Source organism: Phoenix dactylifera, chromosome 15 (genome assembly GCF_051530095.1).
Source record: "Phoenix dactylifera cultivar Ajwa chromosome 15, Ajwa_hap1_PhDact_Kaust_v1.1, whole genome shotgun sequence".
NCBI lineage: Eukaryota > Viridiplantae > Streptophyta > Magnoliopsida > Arecales > Arecaceae > Phoenix > Phoenix dactylifera.
This window is the reverse complement of record NC_143204.1, coordinates 18,411,316-18,429,806: the sequence shown is the minus strand read 5'-3', so window position 1 is coordinate 18,429,806 and position 18,491 is coordinate 18,411,316. Positions and strand designations below refer to the sequence as shown.

At 39.2% G+C, this 18,491-nt stretch overlaps 1 protein-coding gene across 3 annotated transcripts; it reads left to right on the top strand.

Annotated features, from left to right (window-relative positions):
- Window positions 1-1,763: 1,763 nt before the first annotated feature.
- On the top strand, window positions 1,764-15,967 carry RBL10 (RHOMBOID-like protein 10). Of its 3 annotated transcripts, XM_088711837.2 has the most exons (10): window positions 1,764-2,004; window positions 5,157-5,201; window positions 10,556-10,812; window positions 13,745-13,799; window positions 13,875-13,955; window positions 14,025-14,121; window positions 14,227-14,294; window positions 15,326-15,424; window positions 15,487-15,528; window positions 15,617-15,967. In XM_088711837.2, the coding sequence occupies exons 1-10, from the start codon at window positions 1,834-1,836 to the stop codon at window positions 15,758-15,760; spliced, it is 1,059 nt and encodes a 352-aa protein (XP_088567963.2). In that variant the 5' UTR covers window positions 1,764-1,833; the 3' UTR covers window positions 15,761-15,967. The 3 variants fall into 3 exon arrangements, with proteins under 3 accessions (XP_088567963.2, XP_008797300.3, XP_008797301.3); XM_008799078.5 differs by lacking the exon at window positions 5,157-5,201 and having other exon boundaries at window positions 1,765-2,004; window positions 10,553-10,812; XM_008799079.5 differs by lacking the exon at window positions 5,157-5,201 and having other exon boundaries at window positions 1,766-2,004.
- The last annotated feature ends 2,524 nt before the right edge of the window (window positions 15,968-18,491 follow it).

The following is an 18,491-nucleotide window of genomic DNA, read 5'->3' as shown; positions in this document are numbered from 1 at the left end:
AGCCCCTTTCTCCTCCTCCAAATCTTTTTTTTTTTTTTCAGGATTAAAAAAATTTACAGTATGTATCAAGAAGTCGATCACCTAGCCATGTAATGTATATTGGTGAACACCATTCTGGTAATTATATATCGATTTAATTAGAGATATGTAATATATGTGTATCACCTGATTATATAATGTATACCGACGAACACTATATTTTAGAAACTATGTAACGATTTATCTGGAGATGTGTATTGGGATGCTAGACGACTATTTTCTTAGGTATGTATCATCAGCCATATACAAATACTGGTGAGCATCATATCGTGGAAAATATGTATCACTTTATCTAGAGAAGATATATATTGGATCGTTGCTAGGTGTGTATCAAAGAAATTTATATGTGTATTTGAAAGCCCACAAGTATAATCACATGGCATGTACCATGTATTGTTGAATACTGTGTTCTGAAAATTATATATTGATTTACCTAAATATGCGTTTTAGGATGCTAGATGACTATTTTGCTAGGTGTGTATCATCTAGTCATATAATGTATACCGGTAAATATCATATTCTGGAAAGTATATATTATTTACCTAGAGATGTGGATTTGGTTGTTGGATGACTATTTCGCAAAATATATATCACCTAGCCATATAGTGTATACTAGTGAACATCGTGTTCTAAAAAATGTATATTAATTTACCTGGAGGTGTATATTTGGATGCTAAATAACTATGTTGCTAGGTGCGTATCAGCTGACCATATACTGTATACTGATGAACACTCTATTCTAAATGCCTTCACGAAGAAGAAGATTTACAGGAGGAAAAAATAACACAGAGATTAGGAGAAAGACCTTACAAGGAACAAGAGAGAATGTGGGCAGATGGACTCTCTTCATGCATGCATTTTTCTTTTTTTTCATTTTTTTTTAAGTGATGGGATTAACAGACACCGTTGGTAAAATGAATCCTATCCCGATTTGATTTTTAAGCTTCATCTTTAAGATGGACGCTAGAAGAAGTATGACAAAATAGAAAGACCATCCTATACGATATTCTTTGGTGCACACATCAGGAGATTTTTGTTCTCGAAAGAATGCTAGATACATTTTATCTGTTATGTAATAAAACTTTAGATTTCATAAAATTTATCGCAATGCCATTCTGGGTGACAAGTCCACTCGGTAAACTAATAAAAATGATCACCATCCATCACCGCCGGTATGGTTATATTTTTTAATCAATTTACTTTGATAATAAATAGTAGGTGTTCAAGGCAAGAAGGGTGGAAGGGCTCCCAACAAAATATTTTTTATAATATTATATATACATATATCATACTTTTTAAAATAAATTTTTTGAGACAAAATGATTTTTTGAGAGATTAAAAATATTATTTTTAATAATTTTACTTGGATAATGAACAATCGGTGTTGAAGGCCAAGACAGGGTGAGAGAGTGTCCTCCAATCTAAACATCTTTTACTATATAAATTTAAAATAAATAAATATTTAAATATTTTTAAACATAATTTTTTTTGAGAGATTAGGAGCGGTTAATTTGGCTAATTTTTACCTTCCATCCTAACCATCCCTTCTTTCAAGGGCTAACCCGAATCGTAATGAGGGCAGATTTCAACGGAATCGAACCATACAATTCGAGTATTTGGTGGTTAACAGAAAATAAATAAAGAAATAAATAAAATAAAAAAATATAATATTGAACCCAAGCTTGGCTAGAAGTCGGCACTCGTCAAATGGGTATAGCCGTATAGGTACATCTGCGGCCCTCGCAGCGCGTTTCCGGCTGGCTTCAGGCTGTCAATAGAGTCGCCTTGGAGAGGATGTTCTCGATTCCCCCGCGTCCTTGGCTGCCGGCTTCCAACTCCTCGCCCGGAGGAGGAGGAGTCACACCCGGGCACCTCATCACCGTCGCCTCCGCCCTGCGGCTGGGCGATCTCGTCCGCGGACACTTCCCCGCCCACCTCACTCTTTTCCTCTGCTCTCCCTCGCCGGTACGAAACCCAAACTCCACCCACCCCCCTTCTCTCTGAAATATATCACTAAATCTTGCTTTTGTTTTAGAAATTCCGATCGAATTGAATCGTCTAAGAATGAGAATTGTAGCAATAGTGATGGTGGATTTGATATTTTTGACCTCTGCAAGATTGTGATCAAAGTTGTGTATGGATAAATCTATCGATGAAAAAGAGTATAATGTGAGGAAAAGAAGTGTCCTGGTGTTGCTCGTCTCTCATCACGGTGCAACTATCATCCACTGCGGCAGAATTGCTCTCCAAATTGAAGATTGTCTTCTTTAATTCTTGTAGGATGAATTTATTTCGGCATGCCACCTTCCTTTCATGCATCTATAGATGTTATCCTAAGTCCAATCCCGCTAGATTTCCTCTCCAATAAAAAAAAAACATGCAATTATATAGTTTTATTAACTTGAGATGCACTGGACCTCCAGTTTGGTTCAACTGAGGAGAACCAAACCTCCTAACTCTTCATATAATGAAAAGGCATGCGCTCAGGGCATTCTGTTATATTTCCTAGATCTATTAATTTAAATCTAATATTTTCTTGCAGAATAAGCAGATAATGTTTTTGTGCACTCAATATGAACTTGTCCTCAAGGTTGAAGTGCATAAAACATACTGTTCCATTAGAAATAACTAGTTGGGCACGCCACTACTGATGAGTAGAATTTACCGACCAAACAAATAGGGGAGTGAGGAGTCTAAGTTTTTCGAATAAGCAAAATGTGTGGCCGTCTCAGGTACGGCTGCCCCATAAGGGCATAAGAGAAAACATGGGAACGTAAGAGCTTGAAATGATAGAGGTATCTTATGAATATATCCTCCCAAGAAATGGGATTTATGTTTGAATTTGCCTGGTGGTGCATCGGCCCCCTTGCCCCTTGCTCGTAGTCCGGGAAAAATGGATTATCTTCTCGAAATTAGAAGAGTGCATTCCAGAAGTAGCCTCTTTTTCAAGATCCAAATCGTGGGAGGAGAAAGTGACCGGATGGGAGAGAAAACCTTCCCACCAATGAATGTGCTTTCGATAGATCCCGTTTCTTGGGGAGAAAGGATTTCAATTTAAGTTATATTTTTCTAACAAAACAAGGATATGGCATTCCGGCTTTGTTAGGCAACCCTATCCTCAAGGTCAAAGTGCAGAAATGCACAATTCCTCCAGGATCCCAAGCCTTCATTGCTTTAGTTTCAACTTATCCATTCTCTCTTTCATGTGCATGAGCTATGATCACGCAAGCTTCTCTTTCATAGAACACTATGAATACAGTCAGAATAAAATATCTCTTCATGAAAACTCCAAGGAATGAAATGGATAGATGAATTAACAAAATCAGGCACTTGGATGACCCATCTTCTATGAACGAGTAATAACCATGAGCTTCATTGGTTATGGTGTGTATATGACATAGCTGCTACCAACATCTGAAATTTTTCCCCATTTAAGGAATCTATTTTCTTAACCATGACACCATTTTGTTCAGTGTCCCTCTAAATTGACAATGTCCCTCCAACCATTCCCTTACGGGTGTCTCAGTTATCTTGAAATCATTGTGCATTGATGCCAAGATCTCCAATGTCTTAGCCATGAATCAGGTCAAGGCTTTGATACCAAATGGTATGTACTTTATTTTGATAGGATAAATTATGTGCAGTAAGTTGTTCCAGAGGAGAAACAGGCTATTTGGTGTAATTGAGTAAATCTGAAACTCCTGTTTCTTTATTTGGTGAAGAATATTTGAAAACAAAGCTATTCTCTTCACATTCATAGTTAGTGGTATGTAGTTAACAACAATGAAAGCAACTATCCTTTTACCAACTACCCACTAAATTATGATTACGGGCAATGACATGTCTACAATATCTACCTATAACCATACACCACTAAATCTGTATCTTAACTAATTACAACCACTAAGAACCAATTGGCTTATCATTACTCATCTCTAAATCCAATGATTTTTACGTTATAGAAGATTCATAATAAAATAAGCTATGTAAAATAAATTACTCGTCATTAAACAAAAATTACCTAATATTGATAGATACGATTAGATTGTTTTTTGACAAATTTCAATGAAAGAAGACACACCAGAGCTCACAGTCTTCTTGATGTGCTTTTGTCAAATACTTTTACAATGTGTGGATTGTCTTTAAGATGCACTTTCCTTTTCTGGTCCCTCTTCGCTGCATTTTAATTGATATTTTGAACTTGAATATGTCCCCAAAATACTTCTATTCCAATGGGCACTTTATAAGCAAGGAAGGTAGTTGAAGAGCATATTAGAAATAGACCAGGGATTTAAAGTACTGCATATGGCAACCACATTGGCCATGATCTGGTACCTTACCAAACTGTACTACTCTACTCTTCCATGCTGCATTAGTCATGTGGTACTTCTCATGGCAAAGAATATGGGTATGTGCTAGTCTGTATAGGTTCATGCTGGTGCATCGTGGTCATGGACTGGCACACATGATGCAGTGGTAGAAACCTATGTACCATGCCTGGACATATCTCACTTGGTTGTGGATTGGTAAAATGTACCATTTTTAACCCTTTGGATTAACAAGATCACTTTGTTGTTTACATATAACTGATGTCATGATTCATAATTTGCTATTTCAAGTCTTTGCTATGACTTTTTAGTTTGGTCCCTGCCTTTGCCATATGTGATACATCAAAATCACAAAAATAGCTCTTCTGTGATATCCGCTGATATATCATCATATTAATAGAATCCTGACAGTAGTTTCCAGCAAAGAACTTTAGATAGCATTGTTAGGCAATCATTGGTACAATGATTTCCATGAGAAAAATGTGTGCCACTAGGGCTTCATTTTTTTGCCATCGTTACAGCAATTTCCAGTTGAGCTCTTAGAAAAGTATTGTGAAGCAATCGTATTATCATCTGGCTATACCATCTTGTATGGGTTAAGATGCACTTTGTTTTTCAGTTTACACTCGGTATTTCTAGCTCTTTTGACATGTTAATCTCGTACAACTGCTCCTGTCGATAGACTATTTGGATGCTATGAATAGCTAATTCACATACATCTTGACCATTTACGAAATTGGTGTGGAAATATTCTTTTATCTGATTTTTATTTTTTTGCCTTCTGATAAGTGTGGATCTTTAGGGAATTGTCGAAACCTACAATGCAATAATATGGTAATATTCATTGTCTCAACTCTCTTCCTTATGATGCACTGTATCTTCCTTACCAACTATTAGATCAATGTGTGCTTGCTTTTGTGAGCTTCATATACTTGTTGTCCATGTCTTTATATTGAAATCACTTTAAAACTTTAATTATTTCCATGTCCTTCACTTTCTCACATTTGTTCCATGACAAAAATGCTCCTTTGATTTTTTTCCCCACTTGGATATTAACTCGGACAGCAATGTTTGGCTTCACTTCATTTTTTTGCATGTAATGGCTCTTAAACTATATTATCTGAAATCTGGCATGAAACATCTAATCAATGGTCCATCATATGTGCCCTAGTATACTATCCATATTAGATGAGCTAAACCTAGCTTTACATGCCATGCACTAGTTTGTGAGACTATTGTGCTTTTTTCGAAGATCCCTTCTTGTTAATATAGCTAATGAAAATTAAGGTAAACAAACTAGTTAAAAACATGATATCAAAGTCACGCTCTAAGTCGTAAAGCTTTAAAAGTTGTGCGGTGTCTGTGCAATTTCGGCAAACAGGTGTTGGGCGAGGAGAATGGGTGATCGCAAGGCGAAGCCGATGAAGGAATTCTCCGGCGGCGAGGATCAGATGAACTCGGGACAGGATGAGAGCAACCGGACGTGATCTGATGTGGTTCAGGGGCCTCTCCGGCAACCGGGCTAGACGAGCTATTGGATCACTAACAAGAAATTAGAGAACCTCTAGAGGCATTTCATAGATGTTCTGGAGCCGCCAGAGGATCGTGTCAAAGCGTCGCGGTAGGCCTGGGAGATGACGATGATCTTAGCCCGTAGCTTGGGGTGGAGGCTTCCTACCGAGTGGGTCGCTCTGAATCTTAAGACCTGAGGAAAGTTGGACTACGACGTGGAGGCATTTCCGTTGGTGGAGGAGCACTGCGTCTTCCAGTTTAGGCATGGGATGACGAAATGCGGCCCTTGCCGACAGTCCATGGCTGGTGGCTGGGCAGCTGCTGGCTATGGAACCGTGGGTTCCAGATTTCATCTCTGGAGTTGATAAAGTCAAGAGGGCGATGGTCTGGGTCCGGCTACCATGCCTCCCATTAGAGTAGTGGAGAAGGCGTCGATTCTAGAGGTTGCAGCAACGACGGGCTGGCCAATAGCTCTTGACGACTTCACTGAGCAAGTTCGAAAGTTCGGAGATGCCCAGGTGAAGTTAGAGATCAATGCCCTAGATCCTATTAAACATGATATCCTAATCTGAGGGTGAACTAGGGTGTTTTGGCAACGCTTTGTGTATGAAAATGTGCCGGCGTTCTGCTTTCGATGTGGGAGGTTCGGCTATAAGGATGAGGAGTGTCGGTTTCCTTCGCCGGTGACGGGGGTGGAGGACCACGGGCGAGGTAGGGTATCGCCGGCTCCCATGGCGGTGGAGACGAATCTAGAGATGGCGGTGGAGATGGATCCAGAGACGGCAGAGGAGGGGTCGGAGCTGGTGAGGAGTCATGTGTTCGGGCCGTGGCTAGCAATAGCCAAGGTCTGACAACCTAGAGCAACCAGAAGTGGGGCTCGATAGAGGAAGACGGCCGAGTCAGCCTCAGAGGCCACCTCCAGCCCGGGCTTGTCCCAATCAGGCTCGAGCTCGCCAAAGAATAGGCCGAGTTCGTTGAGTTTGTTGCTAGACTCGGATGGTTGGTAGAAGCCGTCTAAGGTGGCTCGTCAGCGGTCACTGGAGAAGGCGGTCATTTCGGACTCGGCTCAGACAGTAGGACGAGATAGTCAACCCGATTCTGAACTGGAGGCTAGGTCGACTCACGTGATGAGGCAGGCCGGGCCCAGAAAACGAAGCGGTGGGTCGGTCCAACAGGCCTGGATGTGTGGATGTGGCGATGTTGGAGGCGTTCTTTAGATCGGGCCATCTCAAGTAGGCCAGAAGCCCATCCACTTAGTGGAGGACCTTGGGCTCGAAAGAAGTCGACCTCTCTTAGGCCCAACGTGGGGTGAGCCCACTGAAGCCCGTGTCACTCCCTTCTTCCCCGAGGGAGGGCATGGGTTCACACTGGAGGGCCTCCTCGCCTTCAGCATCGACTGCCGGAGTGGGGGCGTTGGTTCGCCCGAAGGGTGGCTCGACAGTGGAGGCGACCACAAAGGCCAGAGGGTCCGGGAGTTCGGACCAGCCGGGATATGATGATGACCGGCCAAGCATCCCGGTGATGCCGGTGGAGGACGACAGTGTTGCTAGAGCTGTTGAATCAGAGGGTTCAGACTCTGGGACGGTGAACTCCGACCATGGGCGAGCAGTGAGGAAATTGAAATTGGCCTTGGTAGGGGACAAGCTAGATTCAGCCAACGGTGGATTGGTCTGTGGGATGGCCGAGTGCGATGTCGGGGGTGATGTGGGCCCGATGAGGGCTAAGGAAAAGGATGAAGGTAAGGGTCTGGTTGGAGTCTCAACTGTCTAAAATGAAGCTATTGATCTGAAATTGTGGAGGGGCGGCAGGGCGGGTAAGCCTTCCTTCTGGGCCACCTTTAAAAGATTAGTGTCTATGAATGGTCCGGATGTTTGTCCTACTAGAGATGAGGTTGTCTGGACAAAGCCTTCAGCAAGCAAGGTGTCGATTTCCTCCTAGGGATTTCTTGCAATTGAGTCTCAGGGTTTATCTGGGGGCATTGTGATAGTATGGAGGTTGGGCTTTGCCACCTTCGATATTGTTCATAGATGTAACTAGCTGGCCATTATGGTGATTATTGAAGGTAATAGTAACCCTTGGAATTTATTTGCTATGTATGCCGGTACGAATTATAAGGTGCATTGGGAGTTGTGGAGTGAGGGGTCTTGCATGCATAGTGTGGCAAGGCATTCCCTTCTTGGTGGCCGGTGATTTTAACTATATTGATGGGCCGCAGGAGAAGCAGGGGGGAGGTGTTCTTAGGCAAGCCCGAGGTTAGAGAGTTTCAGAACTTTATCACTGCCAATGGACTCGTGGATTTGGGTTTTACTAGCCCGAGGTTCACTTGGTGCAACAACCGGTAGGGGCGAGTGAGAGTCTGGGAGAGGATTGATAAGGCTTTCGCCACAGTGGGGTGGATCCAGCGCTTCTCGGACTACCATATTCATCACCTAGCCCACATTGGCTCGAACCATAGCTCGATCCTCATCAGTACTGATGCCTTCATCCCTTATCATAGCCCCTTTGACTTTGACAAAATCTGGCTCTTGTACCCACGCTCTTGGGACATCGTCAGGGAGGTTTGGCGTATGACCTAGGGGGGATGTGATGTATAGAGTGACTTGCAAGCTCGAGTTACTCAAACGCCACATTCGAAGGTGGAACATGGAGGAGGTAGGGGACATCGTTAGGAGATTGGATGAGACTGAAGGCTCCATCGCCTTTGGGCTAAGGAGGAGAGGGATGGGGGCCTTTCACCTGGGTACCTGACCGAGTTGCGAGCACAGCTAGCCTTGCATCACTCGCTTATGCACTAACAGGAGAACTTTTGGCGACAAAAGTCCAAGGTGTAGTGGATTTTAGAGGGTGATCAAAACACCAGATTTTTTCATCAGTCAATAATCATCAGAAGACAGAAGAATAGAATTCGGAGCATCAGGAATAGTGGTGGCCAGATGACAGAGGATGCATGGAGTATCAACTGGGAGCTTCTGTAGCTTTTTTAGGTCGAGGTGGATGGCCTAGCCGTAGAGTGGTAGTCCTATATTTGAACCTACGCCCAAGGTGAGGGTCTCGGAGTTCAAGAATGATGACTCATCAGGCCAATCACGTTCAGGGACATTCATGAGGTTGTTTGGTCACTAGTGGAGGACAAGGCTCCTGGCCGGATGGTTTTTCTCCCTTCTTCAGAAGATACCGGCCCATCGTCTAGTGTGAGGTGGTGGCTTCCATCCAACAGTTCTTCCACACATCCTTGATGCCTAGTGAATGGAAGAGAACCTTCGTCATTCTGATTCCTAAGAGGCAAGATGCTACTGAGCCGGGCCATTATAGACCCATTAGCCTTTACTGTACTCCATACAAGGTCGTTATGAGGATTATGGTCGTTAGACTCAGGGAGATCCTTCCCAAACTCATCAAGCCGGAGCAGGGGGCCTTTGTGAGAGGCCGGAGCATTTCTGACAATATCCTATTGCTCAGGAGTTCATGCATGATCTTCAGAGAGCCCCGAGTCGACAGAGTCTTATGGCAATCAAGCTGGATATGGAGCGGGCCTATGACCGAATAAGCTGGAGCTTTCTATCCTCCTTGGCGAGGTTGGGGTTTTATGAGGTGTGGATTCAGTGGATCATGGGATGCATTCAGGATCCGTCATTCACCATTCTGGTGAACGGCATGCCTGCGGCTTTCTTCCAATCCACTGTCGGTTTTTGGCAAGGTTGCCCTCTATCTTCTTACCTATTTATTATTTGTGTTGATGCTTTGTCCAGAGCCTTCCATGCTACCACCTTGACGCAAATTCAGGTCAATGGGTCAACCTAACCAAATCAGCAGTCGACTTCAGCCCAAAGATTAAGCCGTATCTTAGGATTGGCATCAGGAAGATCCTCTGAAAAGTTTTTCTTAAGCTGACAAACTGTGAATGCTTACAAAATGCTCAGCGGGCACCATTCCATCCTATCAAGTTGGATGTGCCTTCTTCTATCTTTCAAGTTTCAATGCTTCTGGTTGTTATGTTCAATGATGACAACATAATTATACTGTTGTAGCCCCTGGTTATCAACTTTGGTTATGGCTTTGTTGTTTTGTATTTCAGGATACAGAAATCTGCCTATTAATTGTTATGTATGAGCACAACTATGTCTTTGAAGTCATTATTATCTGATAATTTGAGTATTTTAAATGAAATATGATTTTGTCTTCCTCTGACTGTCCACTTTCTACTAAGCAAGGTCATGTATGTTTTCTTTTTTTATAAAAAAATCATGTATAACTACTAAGCTACCCAACGACAAAATATAGCTACTTGACACTGATAAGTGTTAAAGCACCTGGTAGGTCTAACATAATTGTTTAAATTCAGAATTACATTATGTTCTTGAAATATATTGTTTTTTGGATTTGAAGAGGCTGTAAGTTACAATGATTAACATCGAGGTTTTTTGTTCATATATCTGGCAGATCAATTGCCATAACTGTGTCGACATTCAAAAATCTACTCTTACTATCAGAATCTAGTTAAATAAAGATATACATTGTTAATGCACTTCAACTGAAGGTGTAGTTCTGGTCCATATTGTTTTTGTGACATAAGCTTGTTATAAATAGTATATTTTAAAGAATGTGGATGCTCCACACATTGATTTTTGCATGTCCTACATATTTCTGATTCTCACTGTCACTTTTGCAATCAGCAGGATGCTTATTGTTCTGATAACTTGCCTGGAACCAAGGATTTTTGGTGTAGGAGACCATATTTATTAAATAAATATTCTCTTCTTGAAACAATAGCTGACAGTTTATCAGCATCATGTTCGTCTTGCATTTCCTTCTTCAGCGGGAAGGAATCTGAAAAGGGATTCATAGATAAGGGCAAGTTGCAGTTTAAGGCTTCTGAAGGGAATGCTTTTGATGGAAGGCTGTGGACCAATGTTCTTCTCGCCCTTAATGTTTTGTGAGTCCCAAGTTTTAAACTGAACAAATTCAATCACTTTTTACCATGATTTTGACTTGTATTCTTCCCATTTTTCTACTCGATCATCTCATTTACAGAGAATTTTCTTCTACACATGCAATAAATAACAAAAGCTACTTAGTAATAACATGGGACAACTACTTGTTAACTTTTACTTTGAAATCCTTGATACAGAGTTCTGTGAAAGGTCCTTGTTTATCTGGCTAATGATGTACCTATAGATAGTTGTCAAGAATAAATGGGTAAAGCTACACTAGATTATTTCTTAAGAAAATCTTTCTGTATAAGCTACAACACTAAAACTTGATGTTGTAATGTTAATATAGCCTGTCTTTTTTCTAATACTCAGATTCAGTAACCAAAATAAACTCTAATATATGGCATGTGGAATGTAGAACATTCATACAAGGATTCTCATTATTTTGCATGAATTTATTGGTCAATTTTATTTCAAAACATATGTCAGGTTTATGAAAAGGGAAATGGACTAGGCATGCCTGCTTTTTTACAAAAAAATTCCAAGATGATGCTTTCTGGGGAATGTACATTTATTAGTGCATATATGGGCTACGTATTGGAGGATGCAGTTATCACTATTTTTCTTCATTTGATTAGTCTGCCTATGGCCCTAACTACAGTCAGTAATGATGAGATCTTAGATTTGCTATCATATATTTTTCCCCCTTTTTTAAGACTTTGCTCCAGGAACTTGTGTTCAGTTTGGCTCTTTGGTTTATAAGTTCAAACTTAGGAACAAGGTTTCAAATACTGCAGTCTGATTGTGTCTCAACCAAAGATCCGTATGTTATATAATCAGTTGGTTCTTGACATGGGCTCATGGATGATGAAAGAGTACATCATGTATCAACTTGAAAACATATCTGAAAATCAGCCTGAGCAAACAATATCTGCTTTGGTTAATTTCAGATTTACATCATTTTTTGGCGTAAGTTTTGGGTTCAACCAAAAATCTCAATTTCCCTTTATTTTGATCCTTGAATCCAGTGATCAAAGGCCACTAGATAACCTACAACAATATATTTTTAGGTTTCTTTCTTGCCCTAAATTTCTTTAGTTAAGCTTCGGCAAGGATACAATGGTTACATGTAAAGTTGAGAGCCATTAGCTGAAAAATTCTTAAAACTTTTTTTGGATCATATCTTATGTAAAAGTAAGTTACCTACTATTATTGATGCTATAAGTTTTGTTGGTTGATAGTAACTGCTACAAGACAATTACAACTTCTGAATTCCAAATTCATAGTAGGTCAATCAAGTTTCAGTTTTCATAAATTTCTTCTCTTAAATCAGCTAACCAAAATTTAATTGCGATGATTCTTGTCTACAGAATATTTGATTCAAGCACCAAACTCGATATTTCATGCCAAATTTACTAGAATAGCGACTGTAACAATAAGCAGATAAAAATATGCAAGGAGGATAATCGTGAAGAAGCATATGTCTCTACAGAGCCTGCCATTCTTTTTGGTGTGAAATGATTAGTAACTTTGACTATCTAGGAAAGCTTTTGAGGCTTGAGGAAAGCATAGCACACAAACACACGGGCACCTGTAGAACACATGCATAACACACATATAACAAACTGCAATAAGGGGTCTAAACATGTCAGAATTTAGTCAGACACAAGCAAGGTCAGGCTTAGGTTTTTCTTCTTTGGTTTCCATGGTTCCAGATTCCTAATCAGATGCTCAATTGCTCCATTATGAACTTATAAAATTAGCTGAATACGATGGACTACGACTAGAAGAATAAGGTCAATCTAGGATGCAGCTTTTAATTATCGTACTCTCTCAATGTAATAATGCTTGTTGTAGTGGCTTTCTCGAAACTCTGCTTCATCAAACCTTATGCTTACTAGAGAAATAAAAGAAAAAAATCATCCAAAACTTTTCTACCAAAATGAGATTGAGTTTGATATGAAACACTAAACTGATAGGGCCTCATGGAACTTTCCTTACCAAAATGAGATTTGCTTTGATGTGTGACACTAAAATGATAGGGCTTCATTGATGGATTAAGCAGGTTTTTATGACTGTCAATCTGGTGGTACTTCTCTATGAAATGGTGCCAGATTTGTGTCTAATGCAACTGTAGGCAGGAGGGGCCCACAAGAATAGATGGCTACTGGGGAGACGTACTGCTTCAGTTGCTATTTACCCTGATGCAACCAAATAGCAACATTGAGAGTTTCCCTAGACTTGGAATGAGTTTAGACGAAAGAAGCATATGAGAAATTTTGATAATGGGAGCCCATGTTCATCTTTAGGACAAATTTTAAGTCATCAACTATGTTACAGGGGCTCGGGTTCGTGTCGGATGCCAGTGTACCAGATCCTTTTAACATCTAAGGCTTTCTTCTTACTGAGATATGTCAGAGTGTCATATCAATGTGAGAGGGCCAGGTGACATAGGTCATTGACTTACTTTGAAACACAGTTGCAGAGACAGACACTGTGATAGAGAGAGAGAGAGAGAGAGCAACGACCTCATCTTTTACATTATGTAATCATCAATAATAGAATTTAAACGTAATGGTTAACATAATCATTCAGCTAAAAGGAAACAGTAAGACGAGTGAACAAAGTTTATGTTGAAAAATCTTTGGATGGAGAAAGGGAACTAAATGAGACTTTTTTTATCTTCATTTCTTTTCTTTCTTGCAACGACTTTTAACTGCAGCCACCATTTTTTTTATTAAATATAATGACGGTGAAAATGAGTAAAATTAATTTTATCTATTTCTATGGTTGTCAAGCTAAATTAATTCTTCAGCCCCTTTCTGTTTGTCTTGTTATTCTGGTGCCACTCTCCTACTAGGCTACTCCATATCATCTTGACTCATGTCAAGTAGTAGCATTTTAAGTTTCTTGATTCTTTTCCTGTTTTCACAGAGTTTATGCAGCTCAGATTGCAACCCAGGGAAAGCTGCTCTTGTGGGGAGCTAAGGTTAGAAATGTTAGATGAACTTCTCCATGTGAAGCTTATCCTGACTCAGGAATGACTATGTGATTGTGTACATAGGTCAATAGCCTGATTGATAAAGGACAACTATGGAGATTTGCTACATCATCATTTCTGCATGCAAATATTGGGCACCTCATGGTTTGTCTTCTGGAGCTTGTTGGTCTTAATATATGTTAAATCACGAGTTTAATTGATATGCTTCTACAGGTCAACTGTTTTTCTTTGAACTCCATTGGCCCCATTATGGAGAAACTAAGTGGGCCTAGACGTTTTCTTGCAATTTACTTCAGTTCAGCAATAGCAAGTAACAACTCATTTACCTGCTTTGGAAGATAAAACTGTTAGTGTTCATGCAACTGTGGCTTCTACTTTGGTTTAAGTTCTGATTCAAATTTTGCAAGGAAACTAGGTTCGGTGATGAGTTATCGGTTCTGTCAATCTCCTGCTGTTGGTGCATCTGGAGCCATTTTTGGATTAGTAAGTATATTTTTAGTTATGCCTTTTATGCTACATGAGTCCCTCAACACATTTATAGCCGTTGTTTTAAAAGCGGATATGGATTTTTTGGACATCAACAGATCTTGACTTGGGTATACTTTGCTAATAATCTAATCAGATCAAATTTAATATATCGAACAATTGTTAAGACATGTTATGCCATAGCAATAGTTTGAGAGTTTTGTCAATTATGCATTAGGTTATTCTTTGTTAATTACTAGCGATCTTCTAAATGCTTTTCTTGAACTTGTAGTATGTAAATTTATTTTCACAGTTGGTTACTTGAACTACTTATTCACTTATTCTTTTCTTTTTTTTCATAACATTTCACTCAATTGTCGTAGTTTTTAATATACTGCCTATCTTTTACATACATGATCCCTCACATCTGTGGTTATATAAAAGGCATTACCTCTGTGAATTTGATTACTTGCCTGCCATTAGTGAGCTCATTTTGGATTATGATCGGGCTTTAAAATACATGCATTTACTATACGGATATAACTCTCTGATAATTTCTTTATGCTATAGTTTTTTTTGTTGGAACTTTGTTGATATTAATTGTAAAGTTCATATCTACCATCTTCTGATCCTCTACCATGGTTACGGGGGTGTACCAGTAACATGCCAACATGGTATGTACCATTGTACACCCCGTATATGCTCATAATTTGCCAATATAGGGAGGTATGGCATGCAATACATACCGGTAGGTACCACAGAATGGTGGCATACCAGTTGTGTGCCAATATAATATATACTGCGGTATGCTCTTGTATCTACTCATGGTTTGCTTACGTGAGGCATTATGACATGTAGTACATACTGGAAAATACCATTATGTATCACGGTACAGTCCATTTTCCAAACCTTGCCTCGATCATGTGTTTACGTAGTCAATCTTTGTTTGTTCGGTTTTGAAGGCATATATATCTGCTAAATACCCGCTTCTTTTCCCATTACCAAAGCATACTTTAGTAATGTTATGTTTATTTTCTTTATATATACAGGTTGGTTCTTTTGCTGTATTTGTTTTGAGGCATAGAGGCCTCATTGGGGACGGAAAGCAGGATTTAAAGTACATTGCGCAAGTCATCGCATTAAACATGGTAATCACTTACTAGCTTCTGTCATAAGTTGCGTCTTCTTTTATGACAAGTCCATCCCACAGGTTCTTGGACTTCTTTCCAAGGGTATCGACAACTGGGGTCATGTAAGTCGCCATAAAGTTTAGCTTTTATTTAGTTCTCAATTATATGATTGCACGTTCAGATGTAACACCCTTGTATGTATGATTTCAGCTGGGTGGCTTGCTAGGTGGAATGGCTGTGTCATGGTTTCTTGGCCCGGCATGGCAATATGAATTCCAAACTGATGATGGAAGATTGGTTTTTGCAGACAGGGCTCCTGTTTTCTATTTCATCAAAAGAAAGAGGTTGCATTAAGACAGTCGCTGATATCTGAAAGTTATAATACTTACTAATACCCGTACTGATTTGTAAAAAGGGTCATTTGATGGTTATTAGCTGTTATAAATTGGAAATCAGGGAAAACAGAAAATTAAAGGGAAAAGTCGGATGCCAAACGAAAACCAGATATAAAAACTCTAGCGCAAATTAAGTTTATTGTTGTTATAAGATGATTCTACATGATATTACATAGCCTTCAAGAAATCTCCTCTCTTTCATACTTGGATAGTCCCCATTCTTTGGCGAGTTGCTTAGTAGCTGCTCGAGTTGCCACATGCATGAGTCAAGCCATTTCATTAGGAATGTAGAGCTTTGGTGCATTAGTTCTTAATTGTCTTGGGAACGTCATGTTGCAATTTAGATTCTTGTTGAAGCACAAAGATTCTTTGACCAAAGAATCCTTTACAAATGTTCAGTGTGTTCCCTTTTGTTCAGAGCTAGGTAGAAGGTTTTGCTGGGTTTATGATGACATATAATGCGACCAGGGATTTATTTGATTTGTGCTTAGTTCGTTGGCACTTCTGCACCCCTGGATTCATGACTGTTCCTCCTGCACTTCCTGATAGAAGCTGAGCTCGCCCTAGGAAAACAGTTCTTAAGCCTCAGAAACAGTTTTTCTTTTCTTCCATCGAAAAGAAAGGGTAAGAATCTATCTTTAACCATTGAACCCTAAGTTGAGCTTCTTCAAAAATATAAATTATAGTTGTCTTATATTATTTTTTTTTGTTACATTAAATTATTCAAAGTTTTCATTTTGAGAAGAATTTTATATCTTTCTAATGATTTTTTTTTTTGAGAAATTTCCAACAAAAGTGCACCTTGTTTTTTGTATTTTTGATATTTTTTTAGATTCAGGATATCATTTGAGAATGGAATAAATTGCCTTTCCCTCTTCCTTGCTGGGGGATCCCTCACTTGCTCTCTTCTTGATTTCTCGCCATTTTTCCTCCTCCTCTTTCTCCTCTTCTTCCTCTGCTCTCTCCTCCTTCAACCTCGGGATTTTGGCAACTCTAAGCTTCCTCGGTGGAGAAGAATTGTTCAGCTGCGACGACTCTTGCCATGCTAGTTACAAATATTCTTACCCCACTTACCTGGTCCATTCCTTTGCGCCCCAAAAATGTTAACAAGTTCAACACCTTCAAATGAAGGAAAAGAAGATCCAGATAGTCATGGCATCTGCTCATATTTGTGCAAATGGCCATGCCCTGGAATCTTCTTCGCTGTTGTCAACTGCCATCATCAAGAATTAAAAAAAAAAAAAAAAAGAATTCAGGGCATGTCACTCACTATATGGAAGACATAGGAAGTCAAAATTAAATTGTCTTATCATTTTAATGTCAATTGAAGAATTAAGTTATTAATTTTGTCAATACCAAGGTTTTAAATACAGGGAACAAGTAGTTCTGATCTTTTAAAAAAATGGGATATCCTACATTGTCATACTTAGAAAATCACTGTAGACATCCCATTCCTTCTGTTTCTTATCTCGTTACATCCTAATACTTGGGATAGTATCCTATCCTAATACTTAGGATAATAAGATGCTCCGCCATCCCATTGATATATAAACCTTACATCACTATTATATAATTACATAGATTTCTATTTTGCATTTTGATTTTTTGCTAGTAAATTCAATTAATTTACAATTCATAAGTAGCTATAGTTTATTCAATTACTACAAAATATTAGTCATAAGTGGTGTCTATCTTATTAGAGAAAACAATCTTTGGAATATCGGTATATATTAGAGGAAAAAAACTATCCTGAAAAACATAACCTATCTTTTTTTTTGACAAAGAAATATGCATGTATATACAAAAATTTCAATACTAAAAGATACATGGAAATTATAAAATATTTTTCCTGCTTAATGTGGACTTTCTTGCACAACACTTGTATAACACGTCGAATGAACATCAGATTTCATACTATTTAGTATAGAAATATATAAATTCCCCATAATTTTATATTTATCGCGTATGACTTATCCATTACATTCTTCTATTGTATGTAACACCTATGAAGAATATGGGTTAGATGAGGCTGTGATACACGATGGTCTTTAAGATATACTGTTCAAGTACCATCACTTGTGAATCTAAATTATTGCATTATAAGCATCTCCTCGTAATGTGTATATCACTGCGCTTGCGCCCAAGAAAAGTTTGTGAATGAAAAATAGATTTCAGGGAGCTTTTTTTTTTTCCTTGTTGAAGATGCTAAGTCCAACGTATTATTATATATAGTAAAAGTTCACAAAAGATTGCAAGAGGGTATAAAGTAAATTCTCTCCCTCTCTCCTTTCCTCCTCCGTGCTCTCTTTTTTACTTTCTTTCCTTCTCCTTCTCCCCCTTCATCGATGTTTTTCATTTTGGTTGCTGAAATCATACCAGTCCACTGCTGGTATGGCCCGATATTTTTTGAACTGCCCATCCCGAGCTGATTCTGCAAACCTTAGATCTTAGCATCTCTACCTGGGCACAACTTTCCTAATTTCACCACTATGATACGCACAACTAAGATTTTTTTTTGCCCCATTCCCTGCATATAGAGTTTACCGTATAAATACCTTTTGAAAATCACTAATTGCACAATTCATTCTATGTTTCTCAAAAAGCCTCTCTCACTGGATATCGACTGAAGGCAACTTTGATAACCTTTCGCATTAAAATCCTTGAAAATTTTATGTAAAAATATAGCTCTA